This window comes from Argopecten irradians, chromosome 14 (genome assembly GCF_041381155.1).
Source record: "Argopecten irradians isolate NY chromosome 14, Ai_NY, whole genome shotgun sequence".
NCBI classification, from domain to species: domain Eukaryota; kingdom Metazoa; phylum Mollusca; class Bivalvia; order Pectinida; family Pectinidae; genus Argopecten; species Argopecten irradians.
This window is the reverse complement of record NC_091147.1, coordinates 38,590,478-38,608,005: the sequence shown is the minus strand read 5'-3', so window position 1 is coordinate 38,608,005 and position 17,528 is coordinate 38,590,478. Positions and strand designations below refer to the sequence as shown.

Genomic DNA, 17,528 nt, shown 5'->3' with positions numbered 1-17,528 from the left:
ACTTTAATACATTCAACATGTCCGCGCATCGCTGCATCATGCATGGGAACCCAAGCAGTTTTCGGTGTGGATGACTGAACATTTGCTCCCCCTTCCTCTACCAAGATAGGAATCATCTCGTGACGGTTGGCTGCACATGACCGCTGTAAATACATATATTTACATTTTCACTTCAGTCCCACTGTGTAACTTCACCAAACGCAGTTGGCAGTCATATAGAGAATGAACTTCAAGCGCTTATCATGACGTCATTATCATTGTGACGTCATAATTGTCGTGCTAGCGATCACCCAAGATGGCTGTTCAAATGGCTGTTTCATCCATGACGATAACGAATGATTATTTAATTATAGATGCAAAATTCCTTGGGATTTCATCATAAAATTGAAACCAAATGTAAATATAAGCATTGAATGTCTTTCAGTTGGCATTCATAGCCAATATGAATGCCAACTGGACAGAGGCAAATTCCATGAAGCGTGGAATTTGCCTCTGTACAGTTGGCATTCATATTGGCTATGAATGCCAACTGAAAGACGTTCAACGCTTAAATAACCAACAAATAACTTCAAAACATTTAACTACAGTAAAAAATAGTTATAGGAACCAAAGGAATTCCTTCAATACATTTATGGATTTGTTGTAAGCATGTTCATTATAAATCTGTTTTATTGTATTCAGGTAAGTTTATTATTCACTACAGTCAAATTTCTATGATTCAAACTCCAATGAATCAATTTTCTGGCTGTATCAAACTTTTTGTTAATTCCCTAAAATCCTTAATACAAAGCAATACTAATGATACAAACATGATTCAATTTTTTACCAATCAAAGTTTTTGTACAAACACTTTGCTATAACATAGATTATGGACACCTTATGATTCTTATAATTGATTGACCTGTACTGACCACCGGTCACTCGGGTGTTTGCCATAATCACAGAGTATGTTTTAACATCATGCGGACAATCTTGTTTGAGTTAAAACTTGATCACGCCAAAATCGTGTATTTGTAGTATATAAATATCTGAGTGTCACAGGTAACTAAAGTTTATTACATAAATGGCCCATTTTGTCATATGGCCATGTCATATATATCGTAAGACAGACATGTTATAACACTATTGTTACGACACATTAATAATGACATCATGATCCAAATATAACGTCACACGATTGTCTCGGTAGAAGGAACATCAAACCCGAGCCTGATTTCATCACTCTTATATGGAAGCGAAATTGTAAGTTTCGTCTATACTTCCATAAACACAAGTAAATTAAACAGAATCTTACACTTGTGGCTAAATAATACGAAGGGGAGATAATCCTGCTCTATCTTTCATCTCTACATCAGTACAGTAATATTTGAGTGCAACAGGTAAATAAAGTATATGCTCAATTGAATATATGGCAACAGTAAACATGTGTGCTTTACAGTAGCTTAAAATTGTCTCATGAAAAGTTAAGCAGACAAATTAGTCTAAGGGAGATAACTTTTTTGTCTTACATGAAGGGGAGATAATCCTGCTCTATCTTTCATCTCTACATCAGCTTTGTGTTCTATGAGTAGTCGAACAACGTCTTGGAATCCATATTTGCAAGCATCATGTAAAGCGGTTGTCCCTGTAAACAAGACTTGAAGTTATATCTGGTCTAGTTGAGTAGTGTATTCACGATATTAAGTGCCAAAAATACTTAAATTTTTTTTAAGAATCAAGGGGAAGTTTAATAGGACTAAATTCAAGGCCCATTATCTTTCCGGAGCAAAATACAAAGGTTTCTTAAAAAACATTAATAACATCAGAAAATCATACCAATGATCTAAAATAAGGTTATGACACCAAACATATGCAAGATTTCCTGCGTAATATATGAAAACAGTGGAGAGTCAATTCGCTGTTTTGCCATCTGGTGCAGTGATAGTCAACTACCGCGCGGTATTTAGGACAACGGCGGGAAACATAATACGACCTGCATTATGAAAATAAACATTTTATTTATTTTAATCAAATCGTTCAGAAGGTGATGATAAATGTAGTATTAACGGTAAGTTAATAATTTTTAAGAGTCTACAAAATTATTGATCTTGTTTTACATTCCCATTTTAAAAATTAAAAGCTGTTTCGGAAAGGTAGTGGGCCTTTAAAATTGTTACCCAAAGTCAGCCATTATCAATTTGCGAAAGAAATTAAATAATGAAATCTACACAGGTCTGATAGTTTCAGTCTGCATGTGATTTGAGGTGAGTGAAATTGTAGCCTCAAAAAAGTGAGTGGGGACTTTTAGGGGCAAATACGGTAAATGTCGTCAGCTTGAGGCTTGAAGGATTTTTTCCAAAATCAATTACAAGAGGCCCAAATCAATACAAAAAGTTGATGTCTCTATTGTGACATCATGATAACGTCAGGTATTCGCGTCATTCCCAGATTTTTTCTTCATAGAAGTATGAGGAAAAAGGATCAGCCAATCAGCAAGTCAGTTTTAGTATGAATACAAAGTAAACTTAAACCATAGGTTGAATACCATAGGTGAACTCACCCCACTCATTCTTTGCATCTATGGGAGGACAAAGACTATGATTTAAAATGTCCTTGACAATTTTTTCAACCCCTGGAATAAAAAATGAGAGAAAATTACTGGTCCTGGCTAGCTTTTCACAAATGATACAAAACCGCGAAAATTAATCGACACTAAATATACTGTAAAACAGCTTTCATTCGTGAGCGATTTATTTTCGCGAATTTCACGAATCAAGTAGATATCATCTATATTGATAGGAATAAACATTAAATTGTTAAATTTGTGAATGTTCATCTTCGCAAACTTGTTTTAAAACAAAAGCTGTAAAATTTAATAGCCATGAAAGAAAGTTAGTTTACAATACTCTGAGCACAGTGAAAGCATATTACTATAATCCATGAAATTTATTTACCTCGAAAAATTCGTCAGGCATGAAAATGTGATCACAAAAATCAGTTGGCTCACAGTATACTGCATTTGCATATTACAGAGTTATCTGCCCTTTCAGTAAGATATTGATTGTGATATCAGGTGTTTGTCAGCATAATTATCAGAGAAAACAATGTGAATTCGCTCACAAAATACCCCGTTAATTATGTAACAAACGATACCTACTCACAAGGGCAGTTAACTCTGTTATATGCAAATACAGCGTATCGTACATTTTTCACTTCAATCTAATAACAAGAGAACCAGATTTTAAATTTGGTTTTAAGCTTAAAAGGGTACCGGTATACTTGACCCAGCCATTTAGATATTCAAAATTTTGTGGATCAAATTTTTACCATCATAGCAATGTTTGGCAAAATTGCAAAAAATATCATTCATGTGAATATAACCTGCTGTAAATAGTACCTACCTTCTATAACGGCCCTGTGGAGGATGTTTGTTGGCCCCTGTTGACGTGCTTTAGGGGGCGGGGCTGTCCCCTGGCAGTGCTGGGTCAATGTGGTCACAAGTCCAGTTTTGTTTGGTCTCTGGTAAAACTGGATTAGCTTCACAAGTCCTGAAATAAACAAGTAAGTGATTTTGCAAGTGATGGTTTTATAGATCATATCATCAGTCAAAAAATAATTATAGAATAGTAATATATAAATGATAAAGGACTATGTATGGTTTGGGCCCTTTTTGGCCCCAAAATCCGTCAAATTTTCAAAACTGTTATTTAGTGATTAAATTGTTGGATCCGTCAAATTTTCAAAACTGCTTAATTTAATATGTTCTGTTCTGTTGCCTCCAGTTTTACTATGAGATAATCCAGGGATGGATGTAACGTCAGTTATAGTAACCCCTGGAGTATTGATGATGGTCCAGGGGTGGATATAACGTCAATGATAGTAACCCCTGAAGTATTGAGGATGGTCCAGGGATGGATGTAACGTCAGTTATAGTAACCCCTGGAGTATTGAGGATGGTCCAGTGGTGGATGTAACGTCAGTTATAGTAACCCCTGGAGTATTGAGGATGGTCCAGGGATGGATGTTATGTCAATGATAGTAACCCCTGGAGTATTGAGGATGGTCCAGGGGTGGATGTAACGTCAGTGATAGTAACCCCTGAAGTATTGAGGATGGTCCAGTGGTGGATGTAACGTCAGTTATAGTAACCCCTGGAGTATTGAGGATGGTCCAGGGATGGGTGTAACGTCAGTTATAGTAACCCCTGAAGTATTGAGGATGGTCCAGTGGTGGATGTAACGTCAGTTATAGTAACCCCTGGAGTATTGAGGATGGTCCAGGGATGGATGTTATGTCAATGATAGTAATCCCTGAAGTATTGAGGATGGTCCAGTGGTGGATGTAACGTCAGTTATAGTAACCCCTGGAGTATTGAGGATGGTCCAGGGATGGATGTAACGTCAGTTATAGTAACCCCTGGAGTATTGAGGATGGTCCAGGGATGGATGTAATGTCAGTTATAGTAACCCCTGAAGTATTGAGGATGGTCCAGTGAGTATTGAGGATGGTCCAGTGGTGGATGTAACGTCAGGTATAGTAACCCCTGGAGTATTGAGGATGGTCCAGGGATGGATGTAACGTCAGTTATAGTAACCCCTGAAGTATTGAGGATGGTCCAGGGATGGATGTAATGTCAGTTATAGTAACCCCTGAAATGATGAGGATGGTCCAGGGATGGATGTCGAATGTACGTCAATGATAGTAACCCCTGAAGTATTGAGGATGGTCCAGGGATGGATGTAACGTCAGGTATAGTAACCCCTGGAGTATTGAGGATGGTCCAGGGATGGATGTAATGTCAGTTATAGTAACCCCTGAAGTATTGAGGATGGTCCAGGGATGGATGTGACGTCAATGATAGTAACCCCTGGAGTATTGAGGATGGTCCGGGGGGATATGACGTCAGTTATAGTAACCCCTGAAGTATTGAGGATGGTCCAGGGATGGATGTAATGTCAGTTATAGTAACCCCTGAAGTATTGAGGATTGTCCGGGGGATATGACGTCAATGATAGTAACCCCTGGAGTATTGAGGATGGGGTGTTTAAGATCCACACGACATCACAATCAATACCTACCCACAAGGGCAGATAACTCTGTAATATACAAATACAGAATATATATGCACAGCATTCTTTACCTGCAAATATTGGTCCTTCATCGAGTCGATAATGGCCATCGTAGGCTTCCTTTAGTTGAAATTGGTAAACACGTGCATTATGGGTAACACTGAGAACAAAGTCGTCTTTGGAACTGGTACTGTCGCGGACCAGAAAAAGTCCATCAACATTTCCTAGATGGATCAAACCTGCCAACAGATTCATAATCTTAATAAAAAAGACAAAGCTGACTCAGCAAGTACAAAAAAAGTGTGTTTCCTTAAGTACCATATTTGACCTTATAAGAGCTCTCATCCCCATAAGCGCCCCTCCTCTTTTTTAAGTTTCACTTACTTTGAGTTAAATGGAAACTGAAAATATGAAAACTTTGTTGGTTTTTTAACGGATTTCTTTTGCAAATTTATTGATGGCTTTCATTGCAGAATAATTTTATGAAAGGCAAGTCCAAATTTGTTTCTTTTAAGCACCCCCTGAGTTGCTTCAATTTTTTAAGCGCCCTTGGAGCTTATTGGGTCAAATATGGTATGTGCCTAAAAACAATAGAATGGGTGGATTAGAAATACCTTTTACCGCATTCTCCGTAATTAGCACCTCTTAAAAGTGCCCCTAAAGTCGTCTGGAGAAGAAAGTGAAGCTATATAAAAGCCCCCGATCTCATGAATTTAATAATGTTTTACAACTGTGTAATGTTAACATTGGCGTTGTATTCCATATTATATGAACGTGTGAGTCTTTCATGTGTGAATCACGACGTAATAATATGTATCAAAGGAAAGAAGGCATATGCATGTTTACCGTGACAGATTAATGTGCCATGAGTTTATAAATGGTTGACCTTTTTCAGAAGTTTTTCATTCACAACTTACATTTTGGTCCCCTAATAAGCACCCCCTTTGTTACAGTAACTTTTAATCTGTTTCAATACTAAAGTAGTATAGATTGATATGTATATGTAGTTATTATTAAAGAAATACATTCAACTTACTGTATTCGACCCAATAAGCCCCATGTCCCTATAAGCGCCCCTCCCCTTTTTGAGGACTCATTTCAATTGCCCAGGCATAAGACCAAAACTATCAAAACTGTACAGGCTTTCAATAATTTTGTCTTATTAAAGATGCTCCACCGCTGACAAATGGTATTTTTTCACTATCAAAAACAGGAGCAGACGATTTAGTATTTTTCTTCAGTTACAAAAGTTACTTACTTTACACCATTACCACCATTGAAAAGTTTGAGCTTCTTATTTTACTTTAAGTTGAAAATATGAAAAATAATTAATTGCATCCCGAAAAAATTCCGTGCCACTTTATCCTATATCATATAAGTACCGATTGTGCATGCACCAAAGGCAAAACAAATTATTTTATATTATTTTTTGTGTTAATTAGACATACATATACACGATTAAACACCAATTGTTGTTAAAATGATGAATATTATTTATGGTCTGTCGGCGGTGGAGCATCTTTAAGCACCATTTTCATTTTTTAAATGCCCTGAGTACTTATTAGGTTGAATACGGTACTTTGTTTGACTCAAAAAGCACTTACAGTGCTTAAAAATTAAAAATATTAAGGGCTGAATAGAACCAAATCTGGACTAATCTTTCATAAGAATAGTACATAGTAAGCCATAAATCAAATTACAAAAAATAAATCAAATAAAGAAACCTACAGGTTTCATATGTTCAATCTGCACTTAAATTAAGGTAAAAAATAATTGGGGTCCAAAAAGGAAGAAAGGGCACTTAAAGGGAGATGAAAGTGCATGTTTATTAGGTCAAATACGGTAACCACTTTCTGAAGTAGCAGTAAGGAAATTTGATGATTGATTAGTAAAATTAAATATGGCTATTATCAATACTTCCTGGGAACAGGACCCTATAATCAGCATTGAAATGGACTACATAAACAGGCCCTGAATGTATACCTTAGCAATGTATTAATGTAGTTACTAGAATTTAACTCATTCACCCCTGAAATTTCATAATGGACTGGTCTAGTCCTTGATTTAGAAGAGTCTAAATGTATCTGTAGGGGTGAATGGATACAAGCAAAAGTTTTTCGAAATATAAAACATGATACATTATCAAAAGGTCGAGGGGTGGTTAATGTAACCTATATTTCTGTTGAAAAGTACTGTTAAATCAATATCTTAAACACGTTTTGTTTGAAATTTGTATCATGCTTGTCCTATAAATCACACATATCCACATGTTATATATATACAACTTGTAGATTTCCTATGTGATATATATATTTTTCAAGTTGTAAAATGTTCATGGATGTTAAGAAATTTGTGAAGCAACAGGTAAAATAAAATTCAAATCAATGCATGGTTTTTCCGATTTGCCTAGACACTGAACGCCCCTCAAGGTATGTAAGAAGCCAGTGAAAAGACAACTTAAAAGCATTCCATCACTATATATATACTGCTACAATTTAAAATTTGAATAATTCTCAACTATACATTTCCTTTACACTCAATATACAAAAAGGAGCCAGGTAGATGATGATATTTTAAAAGTACATATATGAGTTTGATGGGTATGTGAAAATGGTGGGCGGGGCAGGATCTCTTTGACCCCTTTTATGAATTTTATTACCATGTAGAGGAGTAAAAATTAAAAATACCAAAGAAGCCAAAATGGCAGCTAAAGATTTACATCTAAACACATTATTGTTTTCTATGTTGTAGTAGTAGGGTCATCTTAACTTGTAGATGTATTGAGCAACTTTTAAGTTTTCAATATCGTTTTGATTGCACTTTATATATCTACATTAGTTTTAAGTTATCAATTCATTTATCATTTGATGTAAAAAAAAAAACAAAAACAAAACCAACACTAATCAGAAAAGGACAGGAAATGCATGTATATATTTACTGTACACATGTGTATATAATGTCTCTATCTTTAGAGTACAAGATCATGACTTCCTCTTGCTATTCATAGCCAGCACGGTCTACGTAACTAACACACACATCAAATAAAAAACATATACAGTAAATATGCACTTTGAAACTTAATTTTGATTAAAACAAGAGGCACATGGGCCTTAACGGTCATCTGACTATTAGTACCATACAACAGTGTCATTTAAAATTTTTAGTCTATTTGACTCCTGGTTTTGAACAAACTTGGTAGCCCTTCATCCAAGCATGTCACAGGCCCAATATCAAGTATCTAGGTCTCTTAATTATTCACAAGAAGTTATTTAAAGATTTAAGCCATTTTGACTGTACCCCTGTGACCTTGAATGAAATTTAAGGTCCTTCATTTGAACACACTTGGTAGCCCTTCATCCCAGCATGCTGCAAGCCCAATATGAGTATCCTGGGCCTTTCGGTTCTGGAGAAGAAGAAGTTTAAAGATTTTAGCCTTTTTTAGTGCATGTGACCTTAAATGAAGGTCAAGGTCCTTCATTTGTACAAACTTGGTAGCCCTTTATCCCAGCATGCTGCAGGCCCAATATGAGTATCCTGGGCCTTTCAGTTCTTGAGAAAAAGTCATTTAAAGATTTTAGCCTATTTGACCCGTGTGACCTTGAATGAAGGTCAAGGTCATTCATTTGAATAAACTTAGTAGCACTTCATTCCAGCATGCTACTAGCCCAATATCAGTACCCTGGGCCTTCTGGTTCTTGAAAAGAAGTCGTTTAATATTTTAGACTTTTTGACCCCCATGACCTTGAATGAAGGTCAAGGCCATTCATTTGAACAAACTTAATAGCCCTTCATCCAAGCATATCAAGGGCCCAATATCACATCTCTAGGCCTCTTAGTTATTCACAAGAAGTTGTTTAAAGGATTTTAGCCGATTTCACCCCTGTGACCTTGAATGAAAGTCAAGGTCCTTCATTTGAACAAACATGGTATAACCTTTTATCCCAGCATGCTGCAGGCCTAATATGAGTATCCTGGGCCTTTTGGTTCTAGAAAATGACTATAAAATGGTGTTGTCAATAACATTGTGATCAAAATTAGGTCATCAAATGAACCATATTTTATATATAGATTGACAATGCCTAGTGTCACCCCAAAGATACATACATCACTGTCACCCTAACCGATGTCAAAGGTGAAAGTGATATTCCGAGGGATGACACTAGACACTGTCATCCTCTACTGTAGGTAGTATTTATTTTTTTATACCAAAAGTCTAGAAACAAAATTAGTTTTCAAATTGTATGTATATTTTAGCAAAAGTTGAAAACTCACCATCAGTAGTGATATTATATAAATACTACCTGCATTAGGATAACACTGTGAGGCGAAGCAGAGGGTGACAGTGATATTCTGAGTATAGTAGTGACACAAGGCACTGTCACCCTCTTATACAGGGCCCAGTTTCATGAACATTTCATCACTTTAAGGAATTCTTTTACTTAAAATTCCAAAGAAAGCATTACAGAAGTTAAAGGTAGGTTTCGCCCAACCAAATAAATACTTTTTTGTGAAATGCGATAAACGGAAGAAAAGATGAAAAAACATATTAAAATACCTCAATTTAATTTCTTTATGCGTTTGAGATTGAACAAATGTGTCTTGAATACAAAATTGAAGGAAATCCTTGATTAATTACGGTGTCCGTCAGACAAAATAGTATGCAAATGAAGCTGCCATGGATTGTGTTATCGAAGTTTCGCGCATGCGCATTGCCACGCACTAAAAGTAAACAAAATGGCTGAACAAAAGTGTGTGAGATAAAAAAATATATATCTGAATCGGCAACAAAGTGGAGGAAATTATAATGAATTCAGTAGCACCTTAGGATATCTATAGGGATATTAAATTCAGAGATGGCATGTAGCAATAGAAGAAACAGAAGCCACATCTCAAGTGGAACTTGCCCTGATCTGTTCGGACTCGTGTAACGGCATTGCACGTGGTGAGTTATATTTCAACACATATGCCAGCGCACAAACAGCCGCAGACTAACTACATGTATATTTGGTGTACAAAGCTAGCGAGCGCATGTAAGTAACATGAAGTGTTTTAGATTATATGATATGTATAAACAGTCCATCGCACTTCGATTTGTTGTTGTTATTTTTTTAACTAAACATGCCGTGTCAAGACTGTCACTTCTATCTGACATTTTACTGCATGCTTCCGTTTGTTGCTGCGGCCTCGTTTTGGGAAAAAATATGTCATGTTCTATGTAAAGCTTGACTTCACTCTATTTTTAGAGGAGTATTTTCCTGGTCAAGCTAGGCAACTGACCACCTATATTGTTCGCTGTATGCATTGAAAATGATCTGAAGATTATATCTATGTACAGGATAAATTTCAATTTCGTAGTCTTTATATTTCATTGGGTGAAACCTACCTTTAAGGAAAAATTTTAAATTAAGGATCCTTACTTAAAATCCATAATTCTTTCATATTGAAAATTTCAATTTAAGGAATGTTTATGAAAGCGGGCCCTAGTAGTATTTAAATAATATATATACACACTGTCACAGCTGAAGTCATTATTTGATATACATATATACGCACATGTACACTTGAGATTTGATACCTAAAAACAAAATTGATTTTCAAGAGATATGACAGCTGTATTTATATATATATAGAGAAAGAGAGAGTACAGAAAAAACACAAATTTATAAAGGATGATAGTCTGGCAATTGGTTGCAAGTGTTTTGGATTGGGAAAATAAATTACATATTTAGATAGACACCATTCTGGTTCCATTTTAACGAACATTCCTTGACTTTAAAGTCACACCTTACATAACGAGCAGTAAAAAGTAATAGATTCAACCCTGATATTGTTAATATTTGTGGATCAATCTGATTATCACCCAGCTCTTCAATGTGTTTCATAGCATAAGCGTATTGAAGAGGTGGTTTTAATCAGATTGATATGTAGATGTAGTTACATATCAATATAGATGTATCCTAGAATATTGATAATGATTTCTCAATAACTTTGGTACAACAGTTGTTGAAAGTCAATGTTTATAAACATGCCCTCATTTTAAACTGGTCATCATAGAAGTTACAATCGTTGCCGACAGAAGGTCGGCAAGTTCATGATCCATTCTCGAAAGAGTTCAGAAAGATGTTACGTAGCTATGGACATGGTAGTCACATAGTGTTCTTGGCAACAACGTTACAATATCAGCTAACTTCGGCTTGTTTGAAAAGTGGGAATCACCCAGCCATGTTCAATATTTTCTTGATTTTTATAAAAATATTCTAAATAGTTTCTGTCCATCTTGACTTTCATTTAGTCCTTTCTGTGCATGATTTACAACAAGATATTTTTTTTTAATTCATCTCGCAAATCTTCATGCCCAGTGCATAGGGACTTAACACAAAATTTCAATCAATGGTCAATATGTATGTATTACTGAATCTATAATAAGTATACATGTTTATAGTAAATTTAACGTTGGTTGGCAGTTTGTGCCAAGCCCCTGTGGTCTAGTGCACTACAGTAAAGTAATTATAAGGTATTCACTATTCAGAGTGAAAATCCCTTCAAATTCCTGCAATGTACATATGCAAATGCACATTGCCTTTATATATTTTAAAGGCATGATTTTTTTTATTTCCTACAGATTGAAGGTCTAAATGTATGTCATAGTGACCCTAATTCATTGTTACATATGGCACTTTTCTATTTTGCAAAGTGTACTTCAACCACTAATATTTTACATGAAAGAAGGAAACATCAATTATCATTGCATTATTGCTAGCAATAGATATCTTTCAAAAGATAACAATATAGACACAGATATATCATTATCAGTGATTATTATTTATATTTATTTTTTTATTTATTTTGCAATTTCAAAATTGAATGATAATATCAAGTATTCGTTACAATAGGTTATGTTAATTACCTTCCTTTAGTAGACTCTCGGCTGCTTCACGTGATATTTTTCCATGATACCATCTACAGTCATCTTCATTTTCAATTTTTTTCTTGTCGTATTCCAATAAACTTGTAAGAGATTCAGTTTTTAAACACTGTGATACATTAGCTATTTCTAATATAGCATCATTTGCATAGATCTCTTCACTATCACGATAGTCTTCGCCGTTGTCAGTCATTTTGAAGTTTGAACTCTCATCAGACTTCAGCGAGCATAAAACACAAAAAGCATAGTGCCTGAAAAATACTTCCTGGTACAGTTACTTCCATGTTGTGTCATGTGACCAGAGGCACGATGTCCTCAATATTATTTTCTAAAAACAAAACAAAAAATATTTAATTGTTGAAATTCTGGTACTTGTATTAAATAAATAAGCCAATGATTTTGATACCTTCATATATTATTAAGTAGATAAGTCTAATAAATTTCAATTATGTATTAAGACGAGAGATTCAATAGCGTATCACTATTATTGAAACATGGCCGACGAGATGGAAGTTGATCGAGAGGCAGCCAAAAAACCCGACAAAATGTTTACCTTAAAGAAATGGAATCTGGTAGCGATGTGGAGTTGGGACGTAGAGTGTGATACTTGTGCTATCTGTCGAGTACAAGTTATGGGTATGTTATCAATATTCAGAAAAAATAATACAATATTTCTTTGTTCTAGCTCCCTTGTCGGATTCCATTTGGCATTTTACAACATGATATCATCGATTCATTTTAGCAGCTGATTTCTTTATCATTATTTCAGCCCAAATCATTTTTTCATGATTTCCATTTTCTAGATCCATACCATAGGTGCTCAAATCAATATATGTATTTCATTTTTCAGATGCTTGTCTACGATGTCAGTCCGAAAATAAACAAGATGATTGCGTCGGTAAGTAAAACAAAAAAAGTTTTGGCTGAACTTTGGCTGAAAACTGCATCAAAAGGAAGCCTGTCTTGGCTTGTAAAGATGCCTCTTGAATGTCATGGCTCGTAGTAGATATGGTTGTCCCTTAGTGGATAACTTCTCTACTTATAGATACTTCTTCCGGTGTGACGTATATATACATTAGCATCCTAATTTGTTAACCTAATATTGATAGTTCTTCTCATATTTTTTTTTTTTTTTTTTTTGATAAAATATATAGACACTATGCCTCACTTGTAGCTAAAATATATTGGTACCTTAGATGCACTTGATCGAACTTGTCCTTTCGTTACTTATATAAGAAAAAAAGTAAACGAAAAAAATATTTACATAATTTCGATAAGGGGATATTGAACCGTTAATTGTCTCTTGGTCAATATTTAGCACATATGATCCTGTACATAATGGAATGATGGTTAGAATTAATTGGGATGGTCCTTCCAATAATTGATTAGACGGATATTGAGTCTTTCCAATGATTGTTTAGGGGATATTGAACCGTTAAATGTCTCTTGGTCCATATTAACCACATTTTGATCCTGTACATATTAAAATGATGGTGTGAATTTATTGGGATGGTCTTTCCAATGATTGTTTAGGCGGCTATTTGATGTGTAACAGAAGAGGAAAAAATGTAGCTGCCAGACCGGGACTCAAACCCGGGACTTCCAAACACTTGTGGAATGCTCAACCGTTGAGCTACCTAGCCAACGATGATCAACCCATCCCAGCCCAATCCCATTGCTCTCCTTCCTCCTTTTTTCAAAGTCTTTGCCCCGAGGACATACAAGATCTTTATAACATCACCTTGGGTATTTTAGTTTGGCACCAATTTTGTAACAGCAGTCGAGGAAATGTAGCGGCCAGACTGTATTTGAACCCGGCACCTCCGAAACACTAGCCAAATGCACTACCGCTGAGCTACCTGGTTGCCATGATCGACCCAGTCCAATCCCACAACGGAATTTAACAAAACCCAAACAATGCTGTGTCCATGTGTATCTTACTTAAAAAATGTTACACAGTAGTGAAATCGAACAAAATCTTTTGACATAGTCGTCAATATTGGAGGCGTCAAAAAACAATGAAGAAGAAAAATAATGTAACAGGATCTGGAGCAGGGGTAGAATTTTATTTTCTAAGCCACTATCCATTTTTCGCCATGTTGGTAAAATTTCAACTCGCCTAATCAGAAATTTGCTTTCCGCTTTGAAAGCAAAATTAAAAGCAACCAAATTAATTGGTAATAACAAATGTAGGATCATTTTAGCATCACTCAGTGTAACAACAATTTATTTTCAGAATGTAGCACTTTGTGCAAATGAAAACTAGTTACATATATGATTTAAGTATCACCCATGTTTGTCTAAGCTCACTTAATAAACAGCAGGACTGATAGTCTTAATCAAAGTAGACTAAATGACATGAAATAAGTCAGTGTCTCAAGGTCCGTATGATACTGTGTTTGGACATCTGATTCTCTGACTGTCTATATATAATACCTGGTAACAACTGATGCACCCTCTTGCTAAAAATTGCAAGTACAATATTTTTCAACTGGCCATTTCTAAAATCAACTCGCATTTGACCAGTTGGCGAGTGTTAAAATTTGAACCCTGAGGAGAGAAGAGAATGTTGTGACCAGACTGGGATTTGAACCCGGGACCTCCGACCACTAGCCGGATGCTTTACCACTGAGTTACCCTGTCGCCAATGATCGACATTTTTGGGGTTCCAAGTGGCCATATTAAACACAATTTTTGTATAAGTGGGTTTATTAGTTTAATGTCCTATTAACAGCTAGTGTCATGTAAGGATGTACCAGGTTTGTTGGTGGGGAAAAGCCAGAGTACCTGGAGAAAAAAAACATTTGTCCCTTGTCTTTTGGGTGGTCTTTATAGAAACATTTGTCTGTTTGATTGTATATAGATAATTTTGTTATACCCCTATAAAATAGCATCTATATAAACTCTACGGACAAAAATGCCAATAAATGAACTGTTCCTTCGACCTGTCCAAAGAACTGTTAAAATCGACTGTTAAAATGTGCTGTTGGACCGAAATGAGGTCACAATTGGATACCCTCAACCCCAGTCAACAACTGTATACTGTTTCATAATAATCCATAGTTGTATTTTCCTTTTACAGTGGTATGGGGCGAGTGTAACCATTCCTTTCATCTGTGCTGCATGACTCTCTGGGTGAAACAGAACAAGCGTTGCCCACTGTGTCAACAAGATTGGGAAGTTCAGAGGATTGGCAAATAGGACTTCATGTAAGATTGGACTCAGAAGTGTCAAATTTGAAGTTGTTGGATGGAAGGTTCAAGGGATCTTTTACCAGAGCGCAATTTGTAACTAATATCGGAACTAATATTGGAAGACTGTCAAATAGATATAGCCTATATGACTAAAAGATGTGTTAATATTGTCAGTTCATAAATTGACAAATTGGACAGTTGTTATTGTGTAAAGATTAATTAAGAGATGCTTGGACTAAAAATGTGTACTATTGTCTGTTCATATATTAACAAATTGGGACAGTTTAAATTGTGTAAAGATCAATAGGTGGTTCTCTATAAGTATTGTTTGATAGACACCTGTACTGAAGAGCTTTGAATACAGTTAATGTTTGAACTGCATCAAAGATGTTTTTTGCATTTGAACCTAATGACTTATCTATTTTACCGGTAATTGTTATTTTGTGTGTGTGAGGGGTTAGGGGTAAGGGGTGAGTGAAATATAACATGGAGAGAGTTGATGTCCATTATTTATTTATTTATTAATGAGTTTCCATTAAAGATATCTGGATGGCATTCTTGATACTCTAGTGGTTACTATCACTGTCATTATATATCCACCCCTGGCCTCTTATAATAAAACTAAAGGCTGTTCAGGGGAAAAACTGACTAACCACAGGCCTGTAGATATTTTCTTTGATGATTACAGAGAGAGCATCATCCAACTTCAAAGCGACACAATCAACCACAGTGCACTGTTATTCAATTCTTTTGATTTACATCAAAGTATAAATTTACCCATGTTTTCTGCTGCTTTCAGTTTCACTATTTAGTCCAGAGGTTTATATTATGTCAGTGATAGTAACCCCTGGAGTATTGAGGATGTCTGGATGGTATTAAACTCCAGAGTTTCAAGATGTACCTTTGTTATTTCGGTATAGTTTGACTGGATTGTATAGATATACAATACACAAATACACAGAGACCAGCCAAATACATAGAACCATCAGAGAACATTTCAGTGATGAGACATCAGTTTGAAAATTAAAATTCTTAAGATGTTTTCTATTATTATTTTTCACATACCTAAGTCCATAATCATCGATGAGAACAATTTAATGTTCCCATACTGTTTGTTTAACTTTTTAATAAATTCAATTTAAAGCGATGTGGATTCAATTTGCTAAAAGAAAATGATTGTAGTACAAACCAACTCTCTTTCGCTTCACCTAAATTTCACAATTTCCATTTCAAAACAAGTTAAAAAAGATTATGGATTTAAAAAATGAATGCAATATCAGTATACAAATTTAGATGACGTAGATATTGAATAAAAGAGATAAAACTTTTGTGAATTACTTGAATTGCTATATTTGGAGTAAAAAAAAATTCACACAAAAGTTGGTTCCCAACATCACATATCATGTATACCCAATTGAATTTAATTTACATGTTATTACACATTTACATGTATAACTAATTTGCTTTGGTTACTCTAAACAGCATCACTACAATTATATAAATCAAAATCCTTGAAATGATAGATCATGTTTTCAAGATAGGGACTAGATGATTCTTGCAGCTACAAAATTTTGTAAGCAACAGTGTGTTCAGATGTTTTAAAGGTAAAATAAATGATGTAAATATATGATTGACTTTGTTTTTATTCTTTTGCTTTAACATTGTTGTAATGAAACCTCTGCCAATTTTACTTCAGTTTAACAAGGATTTACAAGTGAAAAGGATTTGTCACTGTCTCTCAACACTACCCGAGACGCCTATGAACCGACAATAAAAAAAAAAAAAATTCTCAACAAATGCTTGTCTCATCAAGTCAAATGAACCTTTAATATAACCAATATTAAAAGAAAAGTAACAATTAACCTCATATCCCGTTTGCCAGAACTTGACAGTAGTGGAATGGGTTCACCAGAAGGCAATTTAATGTGCCCACTTCCACTTCTAGAATATACCGGTTGCTTCTGAGTTCACTTAGTCTTGTCTGCTTCTGCTGTGATGATGGACACATAGTCGTCGTTTGGAATAGAGTGGAGGCAAGGTATAAGTATTCGTTCTAGTCTGCTTCTAAAAGGTATTCTGTACCTCTTGCATCATCCTCGATACTCCAGGGGTTCCGATCACTTACGATCTCTACATCCCTGGACTATTTCATAGTGAAATTGAAGGCAGCTCAGCTGAAAATATTTGACCGATCACAGGCTAGCAAAAATCACCTTTGAAGACTACAGAGAGAGCGACACCTAACATCAAAGCGACACAGTCAACCACAGTGTACCGTTATATGGCTCTTTTGATGTACATCAAACGACTGAATTACCTGTTCTGTTGCCTCCAGTTTTACTATGAGATAGTCCAGGGGGG

At 35.3% G+C, this 17,528-nt stretch overlaps 2 protein-coding genes across 2 annotated transcripts in view; one reads left to right on the top strand and one right to left on the bottom strand.

Moving 5' to 3' along the window:
• The window catches only part of LOC138307572 (tyrosine-protein kinase HTK16-like), a 38,565-nt gene extending 26,291 nt beyond the window's left edge, over positions 1-12,274 (bottom strand). Inside the window, exons 1-6 of the mRNA XM_069248370.1 lie at positions 11,956-12,274; positions 5,120-5,287; positions 3,381-3,527; positions 2,540-2,611; positions 1,509-1,624; positions 3-143 (exon numbers count right to left, since the gene is read on the bottom strand). Coding sequence (XP_069104471.1) covers positions 3-143; positions 1,509-1,624; positions 2,540-2,611; positions 3,381-3,527; positions 5,120-5,287; positions 11,956-12,166 — 855 coding nt within the window. The 5' untranslated portion in view covers positions 12,167-12,274. The remainder of the gene's footprint in view (positions 1-2; positions 144-1,508; positions 1,625-2,539; positions 2,612-3,380; positions 3,528-5,119; positions 5,288-11,955) is intronic.
• A 175-nt stretch (positions 12,275-12,449) lies between these two features.
• Positions 12,450-16,794, top strand: LOC138307574 (RING-box protein 2-like). The gene is made up of 3 exons (XM_069248373.1): positions 12,450-12,609; positions 12,824-12,871; positions 15,056-16,794. Exons 1-3 carry the CDS (start codon positions 12,468-12,470, stop codon positions 15,172-15,174), a joined length of 309 nt encoding a protein of 102 aa, XP_069104474.1. The 5' UTR covers positions 12,450-12,467; the 3' UTR covers positions 15,175-16,794.
• Positions 16,795-17,528: the final 734 nt, after the last annotated feature.

Excerpts from the sequence above, each read along its gene's own strand:
- LOC138307574 (XM_069248373.1), top strand. The coding sequence starts at position 12,468 with ATGGCCGACGAGATGGAAGTTGATCGAGAGGCAGCCAAAAAACCCGAC. Across the intron at positions 12,610-12,823 it reads CTGTCGAGTACAAGTTATGG|ATGCTTGTCTACGATGTCAG; the intron begins GTATGTTATCAA and ends TTCATTTTTCAG. Across the intron at positions 12,872-15,055 it reads TAAACAAGATGATTGCGTCG|TGGTATGGGGCGAGTGTAAC; the intron begins GTAAGTAAAACA and ends TTCCTTTTACAG.